This window comes from Saimiri boliviensis, chromosome 1, assembly GCF_048565385.1.
Source record: "Saimiri boliviensis isolate mSaiBol1 chromosome 1, mSaiBol1.pri, whole genome shotgun sequence".
In the NCBI taxonomy this organism is placed as follows: Eukaryota; Metazoa; Chordata; class Mammalia; order Primates; family Cebidae; genus Saimiri; species Saimiri boliviensis.
This window is the reverse complement of record NC_133449.1, coordinates 139,216,128-139,235,049: the sequence shown is the minus strand read 5'-3', so window position 1 is coordinate 139,235,049 and position 18,922 is coordinate 139,216,128. Positions and strand designations below refer to the sequence as shown.

At 36.7% G+C, this 18,922-nt stretch overlaps 1 protein-coding gene across 5 annotated transcripts in view; it reads left to right on the top strand.

The window, feature by feature from the left end:
- The window catches only part of CNTNAP4 (contactin associated protein family member 4), a 369,359-nt gene that overhangs the window by 273,053 nt on the left and 77,384 nt on the right, over positions 1–18,922 (top strand). For 4 of the 5 annotated variants that reach the window (XM_074404960.1, XM_074404947.1, XM_074404931.1 and 1 more), the window contains 2 exons: positions 14,069–14,287; positions 14,622–14,693. In XM_074404960.1, coding sequence (XP_074261061.1) covers positions 14,069–14,287; positions 14,622–14,693 — 291 coding nt within the window. Of the gene's footprint in view, positions 1–14,068; positions 14,288–14,621 lie in introns of all 5 variants that reach the window. The other variant, XM_074404952.1, reaches the window with a different exon arrangement.

The following is an 18,922-nucleotide window of genomic DNA, read 5'->3' as shown; positions in this document are numbered from 1 at the left end:
AGAATCTTGAGAATGTTTGATTAAACCCATAGGTGAATGATCAAAATATTGGCCCTTGAGAAGGTTAATAGTTCAGCAAATAAATATTTATAGGCTTTCACATACTGTGATGAGCACCAAGATTATGTGTTCTTATTCTCCAGACAAACAGGGGAAATACCTTGAATTGTAATGTTCTTCCATTATCTATTGTGGATACAAAAAATATGTGCAAAGTACTTCTTAGATATTTGGAAGCTTAACTGAAAAATTCCAAGGGAGTCTCACAGTGTTATTATATAAATCCAACTATTTAAGACTGACATGTGTATCATTTACTCTAAGAAAACACATATAACCAATAACATATTTAGCATGAAATGATTCCACTTTATTCTGTAGCTTTAAAGTTGATCCCAATCTTGCCCTTGATGTATAATTAACTGATAAGACAATGTTTACTCTAAAGTCTGAGCACATGAGTATTAGCTTTAGACTAAACTTCAGATGCAAAAACATAGCTAGGCTGTCCCTTTGTTTAAAACAGAAGAGAATATATTTAGTTATTTCGTATTTAGTACTGGGAAATATTTATAGCGATTTCAGACTACCCTAGAGGTAAGGACACTAGTGTCTAGGAGACTATTCAGCTCTGGGTATGTAACTGGCTCTGCCTGTTTACCTTTGGATATGTAATTAAGGTATTTCTGAACATTATTTTTTAAATAACCTTAGAGGACTTATTTCATTAATAGCTATGACACAGCTTAGGAAGCCACAGAGAATTGTAAAAATCTAAACAAACAAGCAGCAACAAAAACAAAGCCTCAACTGTCTTAACTGTGGGACCCATCTGCTTCCCTGTGTATTTCAGCCTTGAGGGAGGTATGTTGCAGGTAACTGGGGAAGGGACGAGAGCCCTAGAGAGACCCAGAATGAGGCAAAGATGTAGGGATTATAGGATGGAGCATCAACCTCTGCAATGAGGCCGTCTGTCTGAAAATATCTTTGCTGAACATCAGGCTCATGGAAGACTCAGCTCCTTATTCTGTCCTCACTTAAGTCTACCTTTGCACATGACTATTGTTATTCACAGAATTAAAAATATGTGCAACTATGATTTGGAAGAGTCCTCATCCCCCAAACTCTACATTAGTATATTAGATGACATTAATGAGTGGAATCATAAGCTAATACTGCATTCACAGATGTCAAGAAGAAATATTAGGTAGGTTTTCTGTGCAAGATATTATACCACTTTGAGTAGAAGTACATTCAATATACTGTAAAACAATTGGAAAGCTGATTTACATCCTATAAGGAGGATTGTATTAACCAAACAGGAGAATAAAATTCAACATATGAACGCTCATTTTCCTTTTTGTAAATGAATAAGGGAGATTCCTATTGAATTAAAGATGTTAAGGCTTTTACTCAAGAGTTACATATTATTCAGATATGCGTATCACATATGCTGAAAAGTAAAAGTCCAAATTTAGCAATGAACTTCATGGTCTAAGTCAACTCACTCTCCTAAAAGTGCAAGTGATAATTTATTTAGCATATGCCTAAGGTATGGATCTTTACCAGGAACTAATCATTTATCATTAACAGAAAAAAAAAAAAAGGATAACTTATGGTCAAATTTTGTGTGGTATATGAATTTATAGTGAAAAGTTACATAGTATATCCTTATATTTTAAGGCAATACATTAATTTATAGTAAAATAGATCAATAAGATTTTTCAAAAGTAGAGTTACCTCAATGTGGTTTTGATTTGCATTTCTCTAATGACCAGTGATGATGAGCATTTTTTCATATGTTTGTTGGCCCCCTGTATGTCTTCTTTTGTAAAATGTCTGTTCATATCCTTCACCCATTTTTGAATGGGCTTGTTTTTTTCTTGTAGTTCTTTGTAAATTCTGCATATCAGCCCCTTGTCAGATCGATAGACTGCAAACATTTTTTCCCATTCTGTTGGTTGCTGATTCACTCTACTGACTGTTTCTTTTGCTGTGCGGAAGCTGTGGAGTTTGATTAGGTCCCATTTGTCTATTTTGGCTTTTGTTGCCATTGCTTTTGGTGTTTTGTTCATGAAGTCCTTGCCTATGCCTATGTCCTGAATGGTTTTGCCTAGATTTTCTTCTAGGGTTTTTACGGTGTTAGGTCTGATGTTTAAGTCTTTAATCCATCTCACACAAGTTAGAATGGTGATCATTAAAAAATCTGGAGACAATAGATGCTGGAGAGGATGTGGAGAAATAGGAACACTTTTACACTGTTGGTGGGAGTGTAAATTAGTTCAACCATTGTGGAAGACAGTGTGGCGATTCCTCAGTGACCTAAAAATAGAAATCCCATTTGACCCAGCAATCTCATTACTGGGTATATATCCAAAGGATTATAAATCATTCTACTATAAGGACACATGCACACGAATGTTCATTGCAGCACTGTTTACAATAGCAAAGACCTGGAACCAACCCAAATGCCCATTGATGATAGACTGGATAGGGAAAATGTGGTACATCTACACCATGGAATATTACGCAGCCATCAAAAACGATGAGTTCACGTCCTTTGTAGGGACATGGATGAACCTGGAAACCATCATTCTCAGCAAACTGACACAAGAACAGAGAATCAAACACCACATGTTCTCACTCATAGGCAGGTGTTGAACAATGAGAACACATGGACACAGGGAGGGGAGCACTACACGCTGGGGTCCATTGGGGGGAAATGGGGGAGGGATGGAGGGGTGGGGAGGTGGGAAGAGATAGCATGGAGAGAAATGACAGATACAGGGGAGGGGAAGGAAGGCAGCAAACCACACTGCCATGTGCGTACCTCTGCAACAATCTTGCATATTCTTCACATGAACCCCAAAACCTAAAATGCAATTAAAAAAACAAGTAGAGTTACTAATTTTCCAAAGAGAATTGGTCTGCCTGAAAGTCACTTATTGTGTTAGACCAGGTCCTCCAAGAAACAGCTGTCAAGACAGGACTAAGAATGTGAGAACTTTATTCGGGGAAAAGTTCTGTAAGAGAAAAAGGGGAGGAGCTGGCTAAGGCATACAGGAACATTAGATGTCCATGATACTCTGTCTACAAGGGATGGAGAGAGAAAGGGAAAATCAGACAGAAGCATGGACATGTCCTAGGCCAGTGTGTAGTCTAAGAAAGATTTAACAAAATGTTTAGGGAGTCATTGAGTTAAAGTCACCCTCCAGAGGAGTCCCTTGTTTTCCAGGGATGAGCCTGCCTTATAATGCATTAGGGTCCCTTGTTTGCCAGGGATGACCCACCATTAGTTGGGGACAGCCCATGGGAATCATGGCCTTGGTAGAAGCATGGGGATGGATCTTGGAGCCCAGCAGTTGGGACCCTTGGTCATGTACTCTTACTGTATTTGGTGGTCTTTGGGCCGCATTCTCATGTTTCCACACCTATCAAATATGCTTTGCATTTTTGTAAGCCCAGGTGACTCCTCGATTCATATATTAAATACATACCTTGTAGTCACCTACCATGTAAACAGAGAATTCCACTCAACAAGGTAGACATTATATCTGCCCTTACAGAGCTTATGGCAGTGGGGATTTAGATAATCATCATAACAAATGTCCCTTTGTATCTACATGAGTATAATGTGCACCAGTATTGCTTTAGACAAAATAGTCTCAAATTACCCTCCAAATTAAAATATATTAAAATGCTTCTAATATTTTTATAATTTCTGGATATTTCTTCTAAGGGAGTAACATATAAACATTGCCAATTTTTTTTTTGAGTTATAATTTGCCTACACTTACAACAAAAGACTTAAGTATATGACTATTCCATGCTTTTTCAGATGGAAACAGAGAAATTAAGGAAATACTTTCCCTCTCTTGACTTTTTCCAGTGCTCATTTCTGAAATGCAGAAAGGATTCTAAGGGTAATTTTGAATTGCTGCCACTGTTAAAAATGCTGCTAGCAGATATTGAGAAAGGTAGCTGAATTTTAAGAAACAACATCAAACTGTACTATGATGACATGGTAGCCATTTCTATCTACCTCTTACAATAAAAATTTTGGAAGTGTTTAATAAGTCTGGCAGTAATAATATATGATAGTTTAGAGCTATGGTGGGAAGATCAAGGTTTCAGTTAAACAGCTCAGTTCAGATCCTCCCGTAATCAATAGACATTTGTTTTTTATATTAAATTTTACAGTAAAATTAAGCTCTTGAGTTCCAGTCCTGGAGACTTTTATATATTAAATTAGTTCTATGATTTCTTTATGTAAAAACCAACAGATTTTTTTCACTCTTTATCAGCAGTAGGTTTTCTATATTAGTTACGGTGGTCCATAATAATCATTTCTCTTTTTGGGGGCCGCAGAGCCAAGATGTACTCTCAAATTACTGCAGTGGAGATTTAGACCAGATGTAAATAAAGTGTATAGTCAGCAAGGAGAAGGAACTCTACTCAGTCTCCTCTGAAGAGCTTTAAGAGAAATCTACAATGTGTCAGGAATTCTTTATGTAAAACTTGCTTCAGTGCTCAGAGATGAGGCAAAATGTGACCTAGGTAAATTTAGGGCACTGTGATTTTATAAATATATCATGAAGTGGCTTTCAAAATAATGGATTGGTTATTTTCGAAGCATGTTTTTAAGGAAAGTACAAGTTAGAGCAAGAAAAGTTAAAACAAAATCTATCTTACGATCTTTAAAAAATGTGTCAGTTTCATTGATTTTTAAATTATTTGATAATTAAAATGTCATAGACTGTCTTCAATGCATAGCATGACTTTCTTCTTGAGAAGGCTTTAGTTGATTCCAGAGGGTTAGCCATGTTGTACTGAACCAATCATACCTAGAAACATATCCTCTTAATCATAATATGTAAAAATAGATCAGAGGTGTCATGTTCCAAACATGTTTAAAAACATGTTTTTAAAATAACCATCCAAAGAACATTCATGTTATTGAAAGAAACACATTACCTGATTTTAACAGTAGAACAAATGATAGCATGGAAGTCGGGATTTTTGCCAGAAGCATGTATAGTCATGAGCATGTGGTCCCTGTGGGGTGGGCACATGTATTCCTCTGACAGTGATGTCACATGCAAAGCTTTTTATTTTGCATCCAAGCACAAAAACACATGGAATTCTACTTACACTTAAAAATATACCAAATGTTAAAAGCAAGAGTCATAAATCCAAAACGATATATTTTCAGGTGCCTGAAATCTAGAAACCTTCTTGCAATGATAAAACAAGAATTTCTAAATTAAAAAAGAGAAAGGGTTGGACCAGAGGCAGTGGCTCATGCCTACAATCCCAACACTTTAGGAGGCAGAGGCAGGGGATTGCCTGAGCTCAGTAGTTCAAGATCAGCCTGGGCAACATGGCTAAACCCGTCTCTATTAAAACACAAAAAATTAGCTGGGCACGGTGGCGTGTGCCTGTAGTCCCAGCTACTTGAGAGGCTGAGGGAGAAGAATTGCTTGAACCTGGGAGGTAGAGGTTGCAGTGAGTCAAGATTGTGCCATTGCACTCCAGCCTGAGCGAATCGAGACTCCATCTAAAAAAACAAAACAAAACAAAAAAACAAAACAAAAGAAACAAACAAACAAACAAAAACAGAGAGAGAGAGAGAAAGGGATTTTTTTTTTCTTTTTTTTGAGAATCAATGACCTTTTTACATTTCATCGGTAAGGGTTAACATGCAATTCAGGAGCACACTTTTATTATTAGTGGTAGGTTGATAACTGATAATAGTGCAGAAGAGAAGGTTTAGATATCTATACTTCATTCTGCCATGTAATTGCTAACATGCCTTAAAAGCTGCCCACGCCACAGATAAGTAATAAAATAAAGCCCTGATTAGGTACTGATGCTAATATGTGAATGAGTTTATTAAACAAGAGGAATCCATGGAAGGAAGAGAAAGGAAGGGACTGGCTGGGGTGTGGACAAGGAACCTGTGAGGTGAAGAGAGGGCACAGCCAGAAAAAGCTGCTTGTTGGTTGATATGATCAGGGGTTCCCAAACCGTGGGCCATGGACCAGTATGGGGCTGCACAGCAGAAGGTGAGTGGCAGGCAGGCAAGCAAGCGAAGCTTCATCTGTATTTACAGCCACTCCCCATCACTTGCATTAACACCTGAGCTCTGCCTCCTGTCAGATCAGCCACAGCATTAGATTCTCATAGGAGTTAGGACCCTATTGTGAACTGCACATGTGAGGGATATAGGTTGTATGTTGTATACTCCTTGTGAGAATCTAATGCCTAATGATCTGTCACCATCTTCCATCATCCCCAGATGGAACCATCAAGTTGCCGGAAAACAAGCTCAGGGCTTCCACAGATTCTACATTGTAGCCAATTGTGCGATTGTTTCATTATGTATTACAATACATAACAACAGAAAGTAAATGCACAATAAATATAATGCACTTGAATCATCCTGAAACCGCTCCCCTCCCCACTCCCATCTGTGGAAAAATTGTCTTCCTTGAAACCGACCCCAGGTGCCCAAAACGTTGGTGAAGCTGAGTCTGATGATATTTCAAAGGACTAATCAGAATCAGAGCAGAGAAATTTGAATTCTATTAGCATTGTCTGTTAAATGTAATGGGGTGTTAGAGTTGATTCTCATGCCATCATAGTACAATTTAATATTATTACATAAAAATTATCCCCCTTGCTTGATACCTGCTTGTAATGCATGTTAATGGTGATTGGAGTGAAAAATTGCTGTTATCGTTCATCCTCATTTGTAGAAATGAGTACTAGAGGATGGGGGAAAAAGCATTTCCTTTCTTTCTGGTATTCCCTGTAAAAAGGCCAACAGTCTGATGTCATGTCTTTACTTTGTTCACAATGTATATAAGTTCCAATGCCAAAGTGAATGATTTGTCAATCAGCTTCCTTAAGATAAATATTTACTAGAAAATTATATAAAAAGAAATCTCTCTAGGATGTAATTAATTAAAGGAAATATACAGATATAAAGTTGTTTTGCCAATTCATTAAGCTGTTACATATCACAATCCCACCACATGGGGAAAACAAAGATCTCAGTTAAAATATTTACATAATCTTATTAAAGTTGTATAAAACCTCTCTTGGGAAAATATGCCCACATTTTGAATAATGATATCACTGTAAAAATGACTGAAAAAAATCACTACTCAAAAGTTGAATGAAATTTATATTTACTGTTTGTTATTTTTTGTGTCAAATACCTAATGGCACAGGAACACTAACAATAATGTGTTGATAATTCATGACGGTAGTGGGAAAAACCAGGTTGCGTCAGATTAACTTGGTTGACATTTCTCCATCATTAATAGGATGGGCTACATTTGCTTTTTATTTCCAAAACCCATTGTAAAATTAAGTTCTGAGTTCTGTTCATTTTTATGTTAGAGAAGTTTTCTAAAAGCCTGGAGATCATTTTCACTTGTTCTGAGTAGTAGCTTTGGTATATTTAGAGGCGATGACCCATAGGGATCATTTATCTCTTTTGAGTCTGCAGAGCTCAGGAAGCACACTCAGGTTTCTGCAGTGGCGATTTAGCCCAGATGTAAATAAAGTGTGTGGTCTGAGAGAAGAGGATGTCTACTCAATCTCCTCAGAAGAGCTTTAGAGACAATCTTCCATCTCAAGGATATTTTAAGTAAAACAAGCTTCAAAGCCAAAGGGGTACAAAAGAAAGTTTAATTAGCTTATTTAAGGACACTGAGATTTTTACATACATCTTGTAAAATGACTCTTGAGACAGGTTATGCTGAAAGCAAAAGTGAAGTGCCTGTCACTGTAAGATAGCTGCCTGTATGTAACTTGTGGATTCATCAGGCTTTCAAGTTTACATCTCAGTACAGTAGTTTTGGTTGGCAAACAAATACGTTTTATGATAAACTGCCTCTTTATCCACACAGTTTTTTTGTCTGGTTTGCCATTTTACTTTCCCACTAACTCTTTTTCTGTTGAGTCCCTGGTGGAATTGCATAAAATAGTAAAAGTACATCGTTCAGTTCTAGCCCTGGCTCTCTCTCCTGATTCATTGCACCATTTTTTTTTTTTTTTTTTTTTTTTTTTTTTTTTTTTTTTTTTGCAAAGCCTTGTTTGTGGATTAAAGACATTGAGATCTTTCTTCTTAAGTGACTCCTTCTCATAGGTAGGACATATAAAGTACTTCGTTTCCTGAGTTTTTATTTTTTTGTTTATGCCACAAGAAATTTCATAAAGCACTCTTTGTAATTGTTTTTAAATGTATTGTCATATCTTTCAAAAAACAGTAGTTTCTCTGTCATAGAAGGGCACTTCACCAAATTCTAATTTTTCAAGACTCCATTTTTCCTATAGGGCTTTTATTAAAAGGTTTCTTCTTTATATATACGGAAGTCATTTCCGTTGCTGGAAAATATGCTTGACTTGCAGTTTACTTTTTAACAGCCACAAACACCCAGAAATCTGAGTCATTTCAGGATTATTATGGCAAGAAACGTCTAAAACATGATTGTTTTATCCAGATTTCTGTGAGGCTGGAGTCATTGGTCATCAATTTCTCCCTCCACCTACCCTGTTCTGACTCATTACACTGCACTGGCTTTTCAGGTGTCAGGTAACAGGAAAAACTTATATTTTTGCCCATTGGGTTATAAGCACAATTGTCAAAGCAGATGTCTGACGCTATGTATTTATTAGGCCAGCTTTGCTTATATGCAACTTAATATAGCAGTTAATTTTGTTTGGAGTCACTTATGGGAGGATGGCTGCTGAGTTTCTTGAAGTTTCCCTCTACTTCTAATTTGGGTTCTACCCCATTGAGGCTTCTGAAATGAGTTGTTGGTGCAGGCGGGCAGGCAAGAGGATCATGGAGGGAACCAAGGAGGAGGCTTTTGTGGGGCTTCCCACCTGTTGGGTTGGAAGAATGCCCAAGAGCCAGCCTAGAGGACTCTCATGGGGTAGGGAGGGAGTTGAATGATTTGGATCTTGGGGATTGTTTGCCTTACAGATGTCCCTGGGGCCCATGGGGGAAAGATCAGCATTAGAAAATATTAATGTGCCCGTTTTCTATGTTTTTCAAGACACTAAGATGACCTGAGATTTGGGACATGCCCTCTCTGTCCCAAGGCAGAGTGAAGAGAGGTTTGCTAACAGGACTGTGGCCTGCAGCTTTTTCCTGGACCACCACACTGTCTATGTGTCCTGGGTGTGAGCCACCTAAGGTGGTCAGTGGCATCAGGAAGCAGATTAAAAAGTCAACTAACAAACCAGCTCCAGACTTAAAAGCATTCAACATCAATAAAAGGAGAAGAGCACATTGAGATTCCCCCTCACGCCCATTAGAACGGTGATCATTTAAAAATCGGGGGACAATGGATGCTGGAGAGGATGTGGAGAAATAGGAACACTTTTACACTGTTGGTGGGAGTGTAAATTAGTTCAACTGTTGTGGAAGACAGTGTGACACTTCCTCAAGGACCTAGAAATAGAAATTCTATTTGACCTAGCAATCCTATTACTGGGTATATACCCAAAGGACTATAAATCTTTCTATTATAAAGACAGATGCACATGTATGTTCATAGCAGCACTGTTTACAAGAGCAAAGACCTGGAACCAACCCAAATGCCCATTGACGATAGACTAGACAAGGAAAATGTGACACATATACACCATGAAATACTATGCAGCCATAAAAAATGATGAGTTTGTGTCCTTTGTAGGGACATCGATTAATCTATAAACCATCATTCTCAGCAAACTGACACAAAAATGGAAAATCAAACACCGCATGTTCTCACTCATAGGTGGGTGTTGAGCAATGAGAACACATGGACACAGGGAGGGGAGCATCACACACTGGGGTCTGTTGGGGGGGTACCAAGGGAGGGATAGCAGAGGGGTGGGGAGGTCGGGGAACGATAACATGGGGAGAAATGCCAGATGTAGGTGACGGTGGGATGGAGGCAGCAAACCACGTTGCCATGTATGTAGCTATGCGACAATCCTGCATGATCTCCACATGTACCCAGAACCTAAAGTACAATTTAAAAAAATTTTTTTAAAAAAGAAAACTAAACCAAAATGATTTTCTATCAAAATAAAGCTATTCAAGGAGACAGACAGTGACATGAATGAGACTTAGTAAGAGGACTTTAAGGAAATTCTTACAAAGCCACAAAAAGACCTTGAGGAGCTAAAAATATGTTTTTTCCCTAAAACTAAAAAATTTAAAAGGAAAGGATTCTTTTTTGCTACTTGAATTTGCACCTGGGAGATCAAGTGAATGAAGTATTTGGCCCACATAGATATAAGTCCTAAATAATAGAAATCAGGAGGGAAATAAAATGAATTTTGAGAATATATAGAGGAGACCTGATGTGAAAGATTGACATTCTAAGAGAATAAAAAGGATGAAGTCAAACAGTAGTGTGTACACAATACATGAACTTCTCCAAGCCAAATAAAAAGTTTGTGTCTGCAGATTGAAAGGGCTTATCATGTTCTATGCAGAATATTGAGATAAGATACACACTTAGGAACAATCTGATGAAAATTCCAAAATCACAGGGAATCTTACAAATTCTGAAAAAGAAGCAATACGGCCAGAAGATACTGGAGTAATATCCATAGTGTACTAAGGGAATAGGGCTGCAAAAAATGTCACCCTTAAAATAAACACAAAATAGAACCTAATCCATCAAGGTAATTCTCTGTTCCAGTTACAACCATCACGTTGCCTAATTTGTTTTCTTCATAGCATTATCAGTCTGTAAAATTCTCATTTGATTTTTGTTTCTATGTTTATTGTCTCTCTCCCTTCCCCCGCTAACATGTAAAATACTCAAACTGCAGGACATTTTTTTCCTGTTTCATTAGCTCTTAAAAGGGTGAATATTAACTGACCATGTGTCCATTTTGAGTTTTAGTGGTTCATTTTTTTGTACAGTGATTTTGAAATAGGTAAAATTTTTCAATTTCTTTTTTTTCTTTCTTTCTTTTTTTTTTTTTTTGAGACGGAGTTTCACTCTTGTTACCCAGGCTGGAGTGCAATGGCGCGATCTCGGCTCACCGCAACCTCCGCGCTCCTGCCTCAGCCTCCTGAGTAGCTGGGATTACAGGCACGTGCCACCATGCCCAGCTAATTTATTGTATTTTTAGTAGAGACGGGGTTTCACCATGTTGACCAGGATGGTCTCGATCTCTCGACCTCGTGATCCACCCGCCTCGGCCTCCCAAAGTGCTGAGATTACAAGCTTGAGCCACTGCGCCCGGCAAATTTTTCAATTTCTAAGTGTGAAACTTTAAAAATGTATTTCATATCAGATTAGTGCCAGAGAAGTAAATCTTGTCTGGCAGGGAGGGGCTGAAAAAGGAAGACATTTTAAAGACCTATGGAAATTTTATTCAACATTTTAACCTTGCAGAAGAAATGTGAAAAGCACTGTCCCAATTATGCCACTATGATGGTATATTTCCTTTTTAATTTCTCATTAAAGTTAAAAAAAAACACCTCCAAATCAAGAATGTTGTCTTTTTCACATATATATGTGTGTTGAAATGAACATACATTCAAATGAATAACTGCTAAGGTGGACTAAGGGATTTATTTGGTTCCATACACAATGATGAACTGCCTCTTATGCAATGACATTATGCTGGATGTTGGCAGTCATCTTTTTGTTTGAGGAGCTCACAGTTTTCTGTGGAAGCTGTAGAGTGATGCTACCTCAGTGCTATCCCTGGGTAGTGAGGAAGAGCCAGGTGGGTCAGAATATGGCTCACTACCAGGACCCCCACAACAAGAAAGTGATATAATCGCTCTAATTTTCCATTTTCTTTTTAGAGAGGATGATACTCATAATACTAAACATTCAATCAGGATTTTTTAAATTACATAGAAAACATGAAAGAAAATGGAACTCTCCAAAATTCTTTAACTTAGATGTAACTGGCCAGGCACACTGGCTCATGCCTCTCATCTCAGCAACTTTGGGAGGCTGAAGTGGGTGGATCACTAGAGACCAGGAGTTCGAGACCAGCCTGGCCAACATGGAAAAACCCCATCTGTACTAAAAATACAAAAAATTTAGCCAGGTGTGGTGGTACATGCCTGTAATCCCAGCTACTCAGGAGGCTGAGGTATGAGAATCTCTTGAACCTGGGAGGTAAAAGCTGCAGGGAGCTGAAATCATGCCACTGCACTCCAGCCTGGGTGACAGAGAGAGACTGTTTAAAAAAAAAAAAAAAAAAAAAAAAAGAGAGAGAGCTCACATGCCCAGGGTCACTTAAAGTCTAGCTCTCAAGAAAAAATGATTTAAATGAATAAATAAAAGACACTGCAGAAACTTAAAGCAGACTAAAGGAAAGAGGATCTCAACCAGAGAGTGGTTTATAAACAAAAGAAGCTCATGATTTGGACTATAGTAGGCCAGAGGTCCAGTAATGCCGACAGCTGTGTAACCTCAGGTGAATGGTTAAAATTCTGAACTGAACTGTTCCATCTGTGTGACTTGTTCCAGTTACAAGTCTGGCTATTATAAAGTTTTATCAGTAGCATGCAAATCTTTTAGAACACTGGCTAGCACATAATATGCACTCATATATTCTTAATATCTATTGCATTGTTTGTACTTTTAATTTAGCTTAATTTTCCTGGGAGCATAGATTCAAGTTGCCCTTAATATACACATCTATATTATTATATTTTCAAAAGAAAGACTAATGTGCACGTTTTGTGTTTCCCTACCTGTGTACAGTACAGGGGAGAATAGTTCTGTAAGTCCGTTCTCACACTGCTGTAAAGAGCTTCCTGAGACTGGGTAGTTCATAAAGGAAAGAAGTTTAATCAACACAGTTCCGCATGGCTGGAGAAGCCTCAGGCAACTTATAATCATGGCGGAAGGCAAAGGGGAAGGGGAAGCAAAAACCTTCTTCACATGGGAGCAGGAGAGAGAAAAGGAAGAACTTCCAAATACTTGTAATACTGTCAGATCTCAGGAGATACAATAACAGCATGGGGGAAACCGCCCCCATGATCCAGTCACCTCCCACTGGGTCCGTCCCTGGGCACATGGGAATCATGGGGATTACAATTCAAGATGAGGTTTAGATGAGGACACAGAGCCAAACCTTATCAATAGTTGTGCTATTTGTTTTTATCACACTGGGTGGATGGATGCACTGTATTTTGATGACATTTGAGCCTTTAAGCTCCTCAATAAATTTCACTTGTTTAGATTTTATGATCGCCAAGCAAGGAGTATGTATGATATATTCCTAATGCAAATTTTGAATTAATATCCTAGCATTACAACAGTCCCTGTTCCGCAAGAGTCTCATACTAACTAAATTCTCATTAATAGGAGGGAGAGATTATCTGGCTTTGGAGGGCATGAATATTTCTGTTAGTGACAGGTTGTCATTGAAACAGGAAGAAAAAGCAATGGGTATGAAGGGTTTTGTGGCTGTACGTGAGTAATTATGGAGAGACCCTAATAACTTCAAGGTCTGGCCTCCACTGCATGATAGTGTCCTCCTCCTGGTATGTTTGGGTGGGGTCACAAAGCATCAGAAAACTTTCAGCCAGAACAAATTGTCGGGTTGGGGAACTGATAACAGAAATCCAAAGGCTCAATTTTCTCTCTGGTTTCTGTTACTTTCATGGCATAAGTTTTGAAAACTACTGAACTTGTTTTCAAATCTAGGATGCACCTCTTGATACTGACTCTAAACCCTAACATAAATACGTTGCAGTAATCTATTTTTAAATTAAAAATATTATGACACCCTCATTACTTCTTAACCTGATCCATTCTTATGCTTTGTTTCTGGAGAGCTTACCATATCATTTTTAATAATCCATGCTTAAAAACTTGACTTCATTAAATGGGAAATCTACCAATAGTTGTGAAAGGCTAATGGTTTTTATCTTTTTAGTAAAGACAAAATTAAGGAGGAATTTGATAGCGTTATATTTCTTGCTATTGCATTAACAAATTCAGAATACTCCATTTCTGTGTCATTCCCTGTTTCTGATTTTCACTATTAACATTTTGGTGTTTTTCTGGATTTGCAGAACACAGTGATGTAGACCAGGAGACTGCACTGGCAGGTGCACAGGGCTTCACAGGCTGCCTCTCTGCAGTGCAGCTGAGTCACGTGGCCCCTCTGAAGGCAGCTCTGTACCCCAGCCATCCAGACCCTGTCACTGTTACAGGACACGTGACCGAGTCCAGCTGTGTGGCCCAGGCTGGCACGGATGCCACATCAAGGGAAAGGACACACTCATTTGCAGGTGACTTAGGGTTCTTCCTCCACTCCGTCACAAACCCAGCTTGCCCATGGAATTTAGAAAACGTCTCATGTTGCTCTCAGACCACCTTCTCAAGATGGCTTCTTGAAGTTGGTTTTATTTATTTGGCTTTTAGATCTCTTTGCTATTTTTTTCGTAGATGTTCAATTTCTTATTTATGAGGGTCAATACCATTGACATTGCTGAAATTGAAAATAACAGAGATCCCACATTCACCTCCATAATTCTTTTGATTTAAAACACTTACGATTTTTTCAAAATTTCTTCTTTTTGCTTGCCTCTATCACCTTCCCCCTTTGTTGTGCTTTAACTGTAGATCATTCTGGAACAATCGATGACAGAGAGCCCCTTGCTAATGCAATCAAAAGTGACTCTGCAGTAATTGGAGGTAATATGAAGCATGAATGAGCTCTTCTTTGGGTCTTCTAGTTATTAATAATGATGGTGGATATTTAGCATTGTAGAAACTGCAATGAATCTGTACATACTTCAGGTGTCAGGCGCTGAATCCTGAGGACAATGGGGTGATTTACTGTTTGTACTGGATTGTCTTTAAAGCTTCCTAAATTATCTGCTTCCTTGGGGCAGGGACTAAATTTCACTGCTTATTTATTATTTATTTTAAAAATTAAATAAATAATTGACAATTTCACCGAAGCATTGCATTCAGAGATTAATTGCTAACATACATAGTAATGAATATTATCAAGCTTGAAAATAGCCACTTGCAATCACTAGAGAATTCTGAACATGTTTGAGTAAATGTCATTTTTCTTCACTTCTTGGACCTATCACTGCTTCTAGAAAGGGTCATGCAAAAAGCAGAAAAAAACTTGAGATTAACACTAGAAGTATATATATATATTTTGTATTGTCTTAAGGTTTAATAAAGGGAGCATTTGCATAGTAAACTATTTAAAGATGCTTCCTTCAACTAAAGATTATACTTTCAGTTGTGTTTTTTAAAAAATATTAGATTAATGAAGTAAAAGTGATTAGTAATAACTTTAAATTGCAGAATTAACACAAAAACTTTTAAAGTATATCTCCCTGGCAATGTGACAGCATATTCTCTGAGATATATATATATTTTCAAAAGCAACTCTAAAAAACAAGCCTTTTTTCTTCTTAATTAATGCTCTTAAAAATGTTATTAATCAGATTATTGAAATGTTAAGTGGTTCACCTTTCTTTACACTCTGAATATGATATGGAGATATAAAGTAAACAATTATTCTGTTGCATTGCCAGGGAGATATAATTTTAAAGATTTTGTGCCAATAATATGATTATTCATATACTTGGGCAATTTTTATGGCTTTATACCTAATTCATTTAGTTGTATTTGGTATACTCATCTAAACATATTCTGCTTTCAAGAAGTTAGGATTTTATTTAGACAGCAATTACTACTGGTCAAACCTTTGTATAGATATTAACTCCTCCATGCTATTTCAGTTCCTTTCCTATTTCTCAAATTAACAATGTGCAAATTAAAGATATAAAAAATAGGATTCCCATTTAATCACCTAACATGAAAAACAAAAAGCACCCCAAACAAACAACAAAAATCTCTATTTGAAAAGTAGTTAATAATTGGATGTCTAAAAGAAATACATTATACAGTAAAAGCTCACTTAAATCTGTAGTATTTACAAAGTGCCAAGCGTTTAAGCTAGAATTTCTGGTCAAGCAAATTGTCTCAGTCTTATTGCCTTTTCTAGACATTCAACCAGGATAGATTCAAGTAAATACAGGCAGAGAGAGAGACATAAATATAGAGTGGTGTATAGTCATCAAGCCAATGCTAGATCAAAATATTTAATCTTTAGACTATTGTTGTTTTGCTCAGACATCATTGGTAAGATTTACATAGTTAAACAAGAAGTGGGTTGATACCTCATTATAGTGTTTTTCTAGAATAGAAACAAGTTACAGTTCATCTGTGAAATTCATACTTAGCTCAAATTCATATGGCAGAGACAGATACTGTGGAAGGTTTGTAGTTCAGTGGCTTACCAGGGTCCATGAAACTAGTGATGTCTGGTTTTGAAAATTTCAGAGACTGAACTTCAGAAGCAAAGCGTCTGCTAATGGCCCTGCTGCTAAATCACAATGTATCATCCTCCAGTATGTCAGGCAACCTGGTAGAACTGTGGTAGAATTCTTTGTTCTTTGTCTGGTTACTCATTAATTGCACCCACTATGTAATAATAATTAATCCATCCAAGGATCTTCCAAATTGGCAAATCCCCCTGTGTTCTACTTCTTAGATTATTTTTTTTCACTTACAAAATGAATAGTATGTGATTATTAATTTAAAAATACATTTAAAAGTGATGACCCAGATGTGGTAGAGGGTTTATGGCCAGGCTACCCAGATACAAATAGACAGATTTAGCCACAGAGAAAGCTATATATACACATCTTCATAAAAACACATTCACATAGTGCTTTAGATACAGCATCATAGAGGCCGGCCACATTTTATTCATAATAACTATTTTTTATTTTTATATTTTTGGTATAACATGTGTGATCAAAGTTTTTCTTGAGCACAACAAATCCTGGTATAGCACTTTCCCCAAAGTAAGTGCTAAATTACATATATGGAACAAACACGTTCCAGAGACCATCCGTGATTTTGACTGTCTCGATATTCTTTCTAGGCAATGTAATGTCCGTTTTATAATTGCAGTTGTCTGCTGTCTAATCATATTTCAGAAGTTTTCAGATTGAAGTTGTTCAGAATTTTTCTCTTCAAGCCAGAAGCCTATAACTAGCCCTTAGAAATATTTATAGCAATTCAACTGATTATTTTTCTAAAATGAGAGGCAAATATGTAACAAGAAATGTTCTGATTAAAATTATTCATTAATTAACATGACTAATAGTAACAAAAGCAAACATATTTATTAATGAATTCTTTAGATTTAATGTACAGAATTTGGTCACCACATTTATATTAAGCAGCAAGGAATTGTTACCTTTCTCAGGTAAGGTTGACTTAGCCAAAAATTGTCTTGGCCATTGGACATAATATAATTGGCCAGGGTGAAACTGCCTAGCAGATTATATACACAGGAATCTATTGTGATTAATAAAAACCTTCAAATTTTTGATTTCTTGCACTCTGTTATGGTTGTATACATCTAGTTTAGAATGGAGCCTTAGTTTTGCCATATGAGATTTGATTCACATTGCTATTTTCATAATACCTAATTGTATCTAAATATAATGACATTCGTTTGTACCTCCACTGATCTTATCAGAAAATTCTTTAAGTTGTAGACAACTCTCACACTCTTGGTGACAGAAATTAGTTTTCCAAATTCTATTTTTTATTTGAAAGCTTGAATTTTATCATTCACAACATATGCTTTAATTGTTTTTCTTGAAGTGACACATTTACTTCATTCATTTTAGAGAAAATGCCCACCAAATACTCAAGTCTGAACAATGATAGTTTGTCTGTTAGTCATTCTTTCAAATAAAAATGATGTTACATGAAGCAAAAAGCAACTAATTCAATTCACAATTCAAAGGTTCACATAAGTACTTTTCCTGGAGACAATGATCATACTTCAGAGTACACCGAAAGTATTTCATGTGTATTTCCCATTTCAACACACAAAACGTTAAAAACCCTTGCAGCCACGGGTCAAGATTTAATTACATGAATAATTTTTACAGCTTCATTAAGGATATTCTTAAATAAATTAGGCTTTTTTTTCTTTTTCCAACAAGCTTGGCAGTGTAATGTTTTCTACTTCATGAATTCAGTGACTACTATTACTGAGTTGTGTCCTTGCCTTAATTTGTGCTAAGTCCTAGAAATTTTACCTAACCTTTTTTTTATACCAAATTGGGTTCAGTATTAAAATGGAAATGTCAACACAGTGAAAAAAAATCTTAGAATTATCATAAAAATACTTTTGAGTCCATGTGTGCTCTCAAAGTGTCCCAGGGACCACCATGGGTTTACAGATCATACTCAGAGGACGACTGACCTAATATGATGCCAGCGTTGGTAACCACTGGCATAGTTAAGAATTGCAGCGCTTAGAATTTGTATTTTCAACCAGAAGTGTTTAAAAAAATTCCTCATATAGAAATAATATAAGCATATCTATTTATCTATGTTTTATTGGTAAGAATGATTTATTTATGTAACCCATTTCTGCTATTCAATAGTATAACAAATAATTGAATAACAACTTTATAAAAATGTTTACATATTTAATCACAAAACACTTTAATCATCTTGTGATGTTGCTACTACTCTATAATTTCAGAATAATTAAAACTAATATGCAGTGGCCACATGGTCCTAGAGACATGTAGGTAATACCTTGTGTTAAATATAAATGCGCCAAGTAAATCCGATATGGTACGCCTTTAGAATAAATGTAGGTGACCCCTCAAGGCTGATCGAACTCAGAAATAAACTCAACATACAACAGTACTTCTTGAACCAGAAATCCCTGAAGTTTTTATATTTTCAATTTGTATATAGTAGATGCTTAAGTGGAAAATAATATTCTAATGACTTACTAAGCAATGATGTCAGCACAGTTTCTATTCGGACAAAAATTCTGACTTTATGTTTCTTTTCTC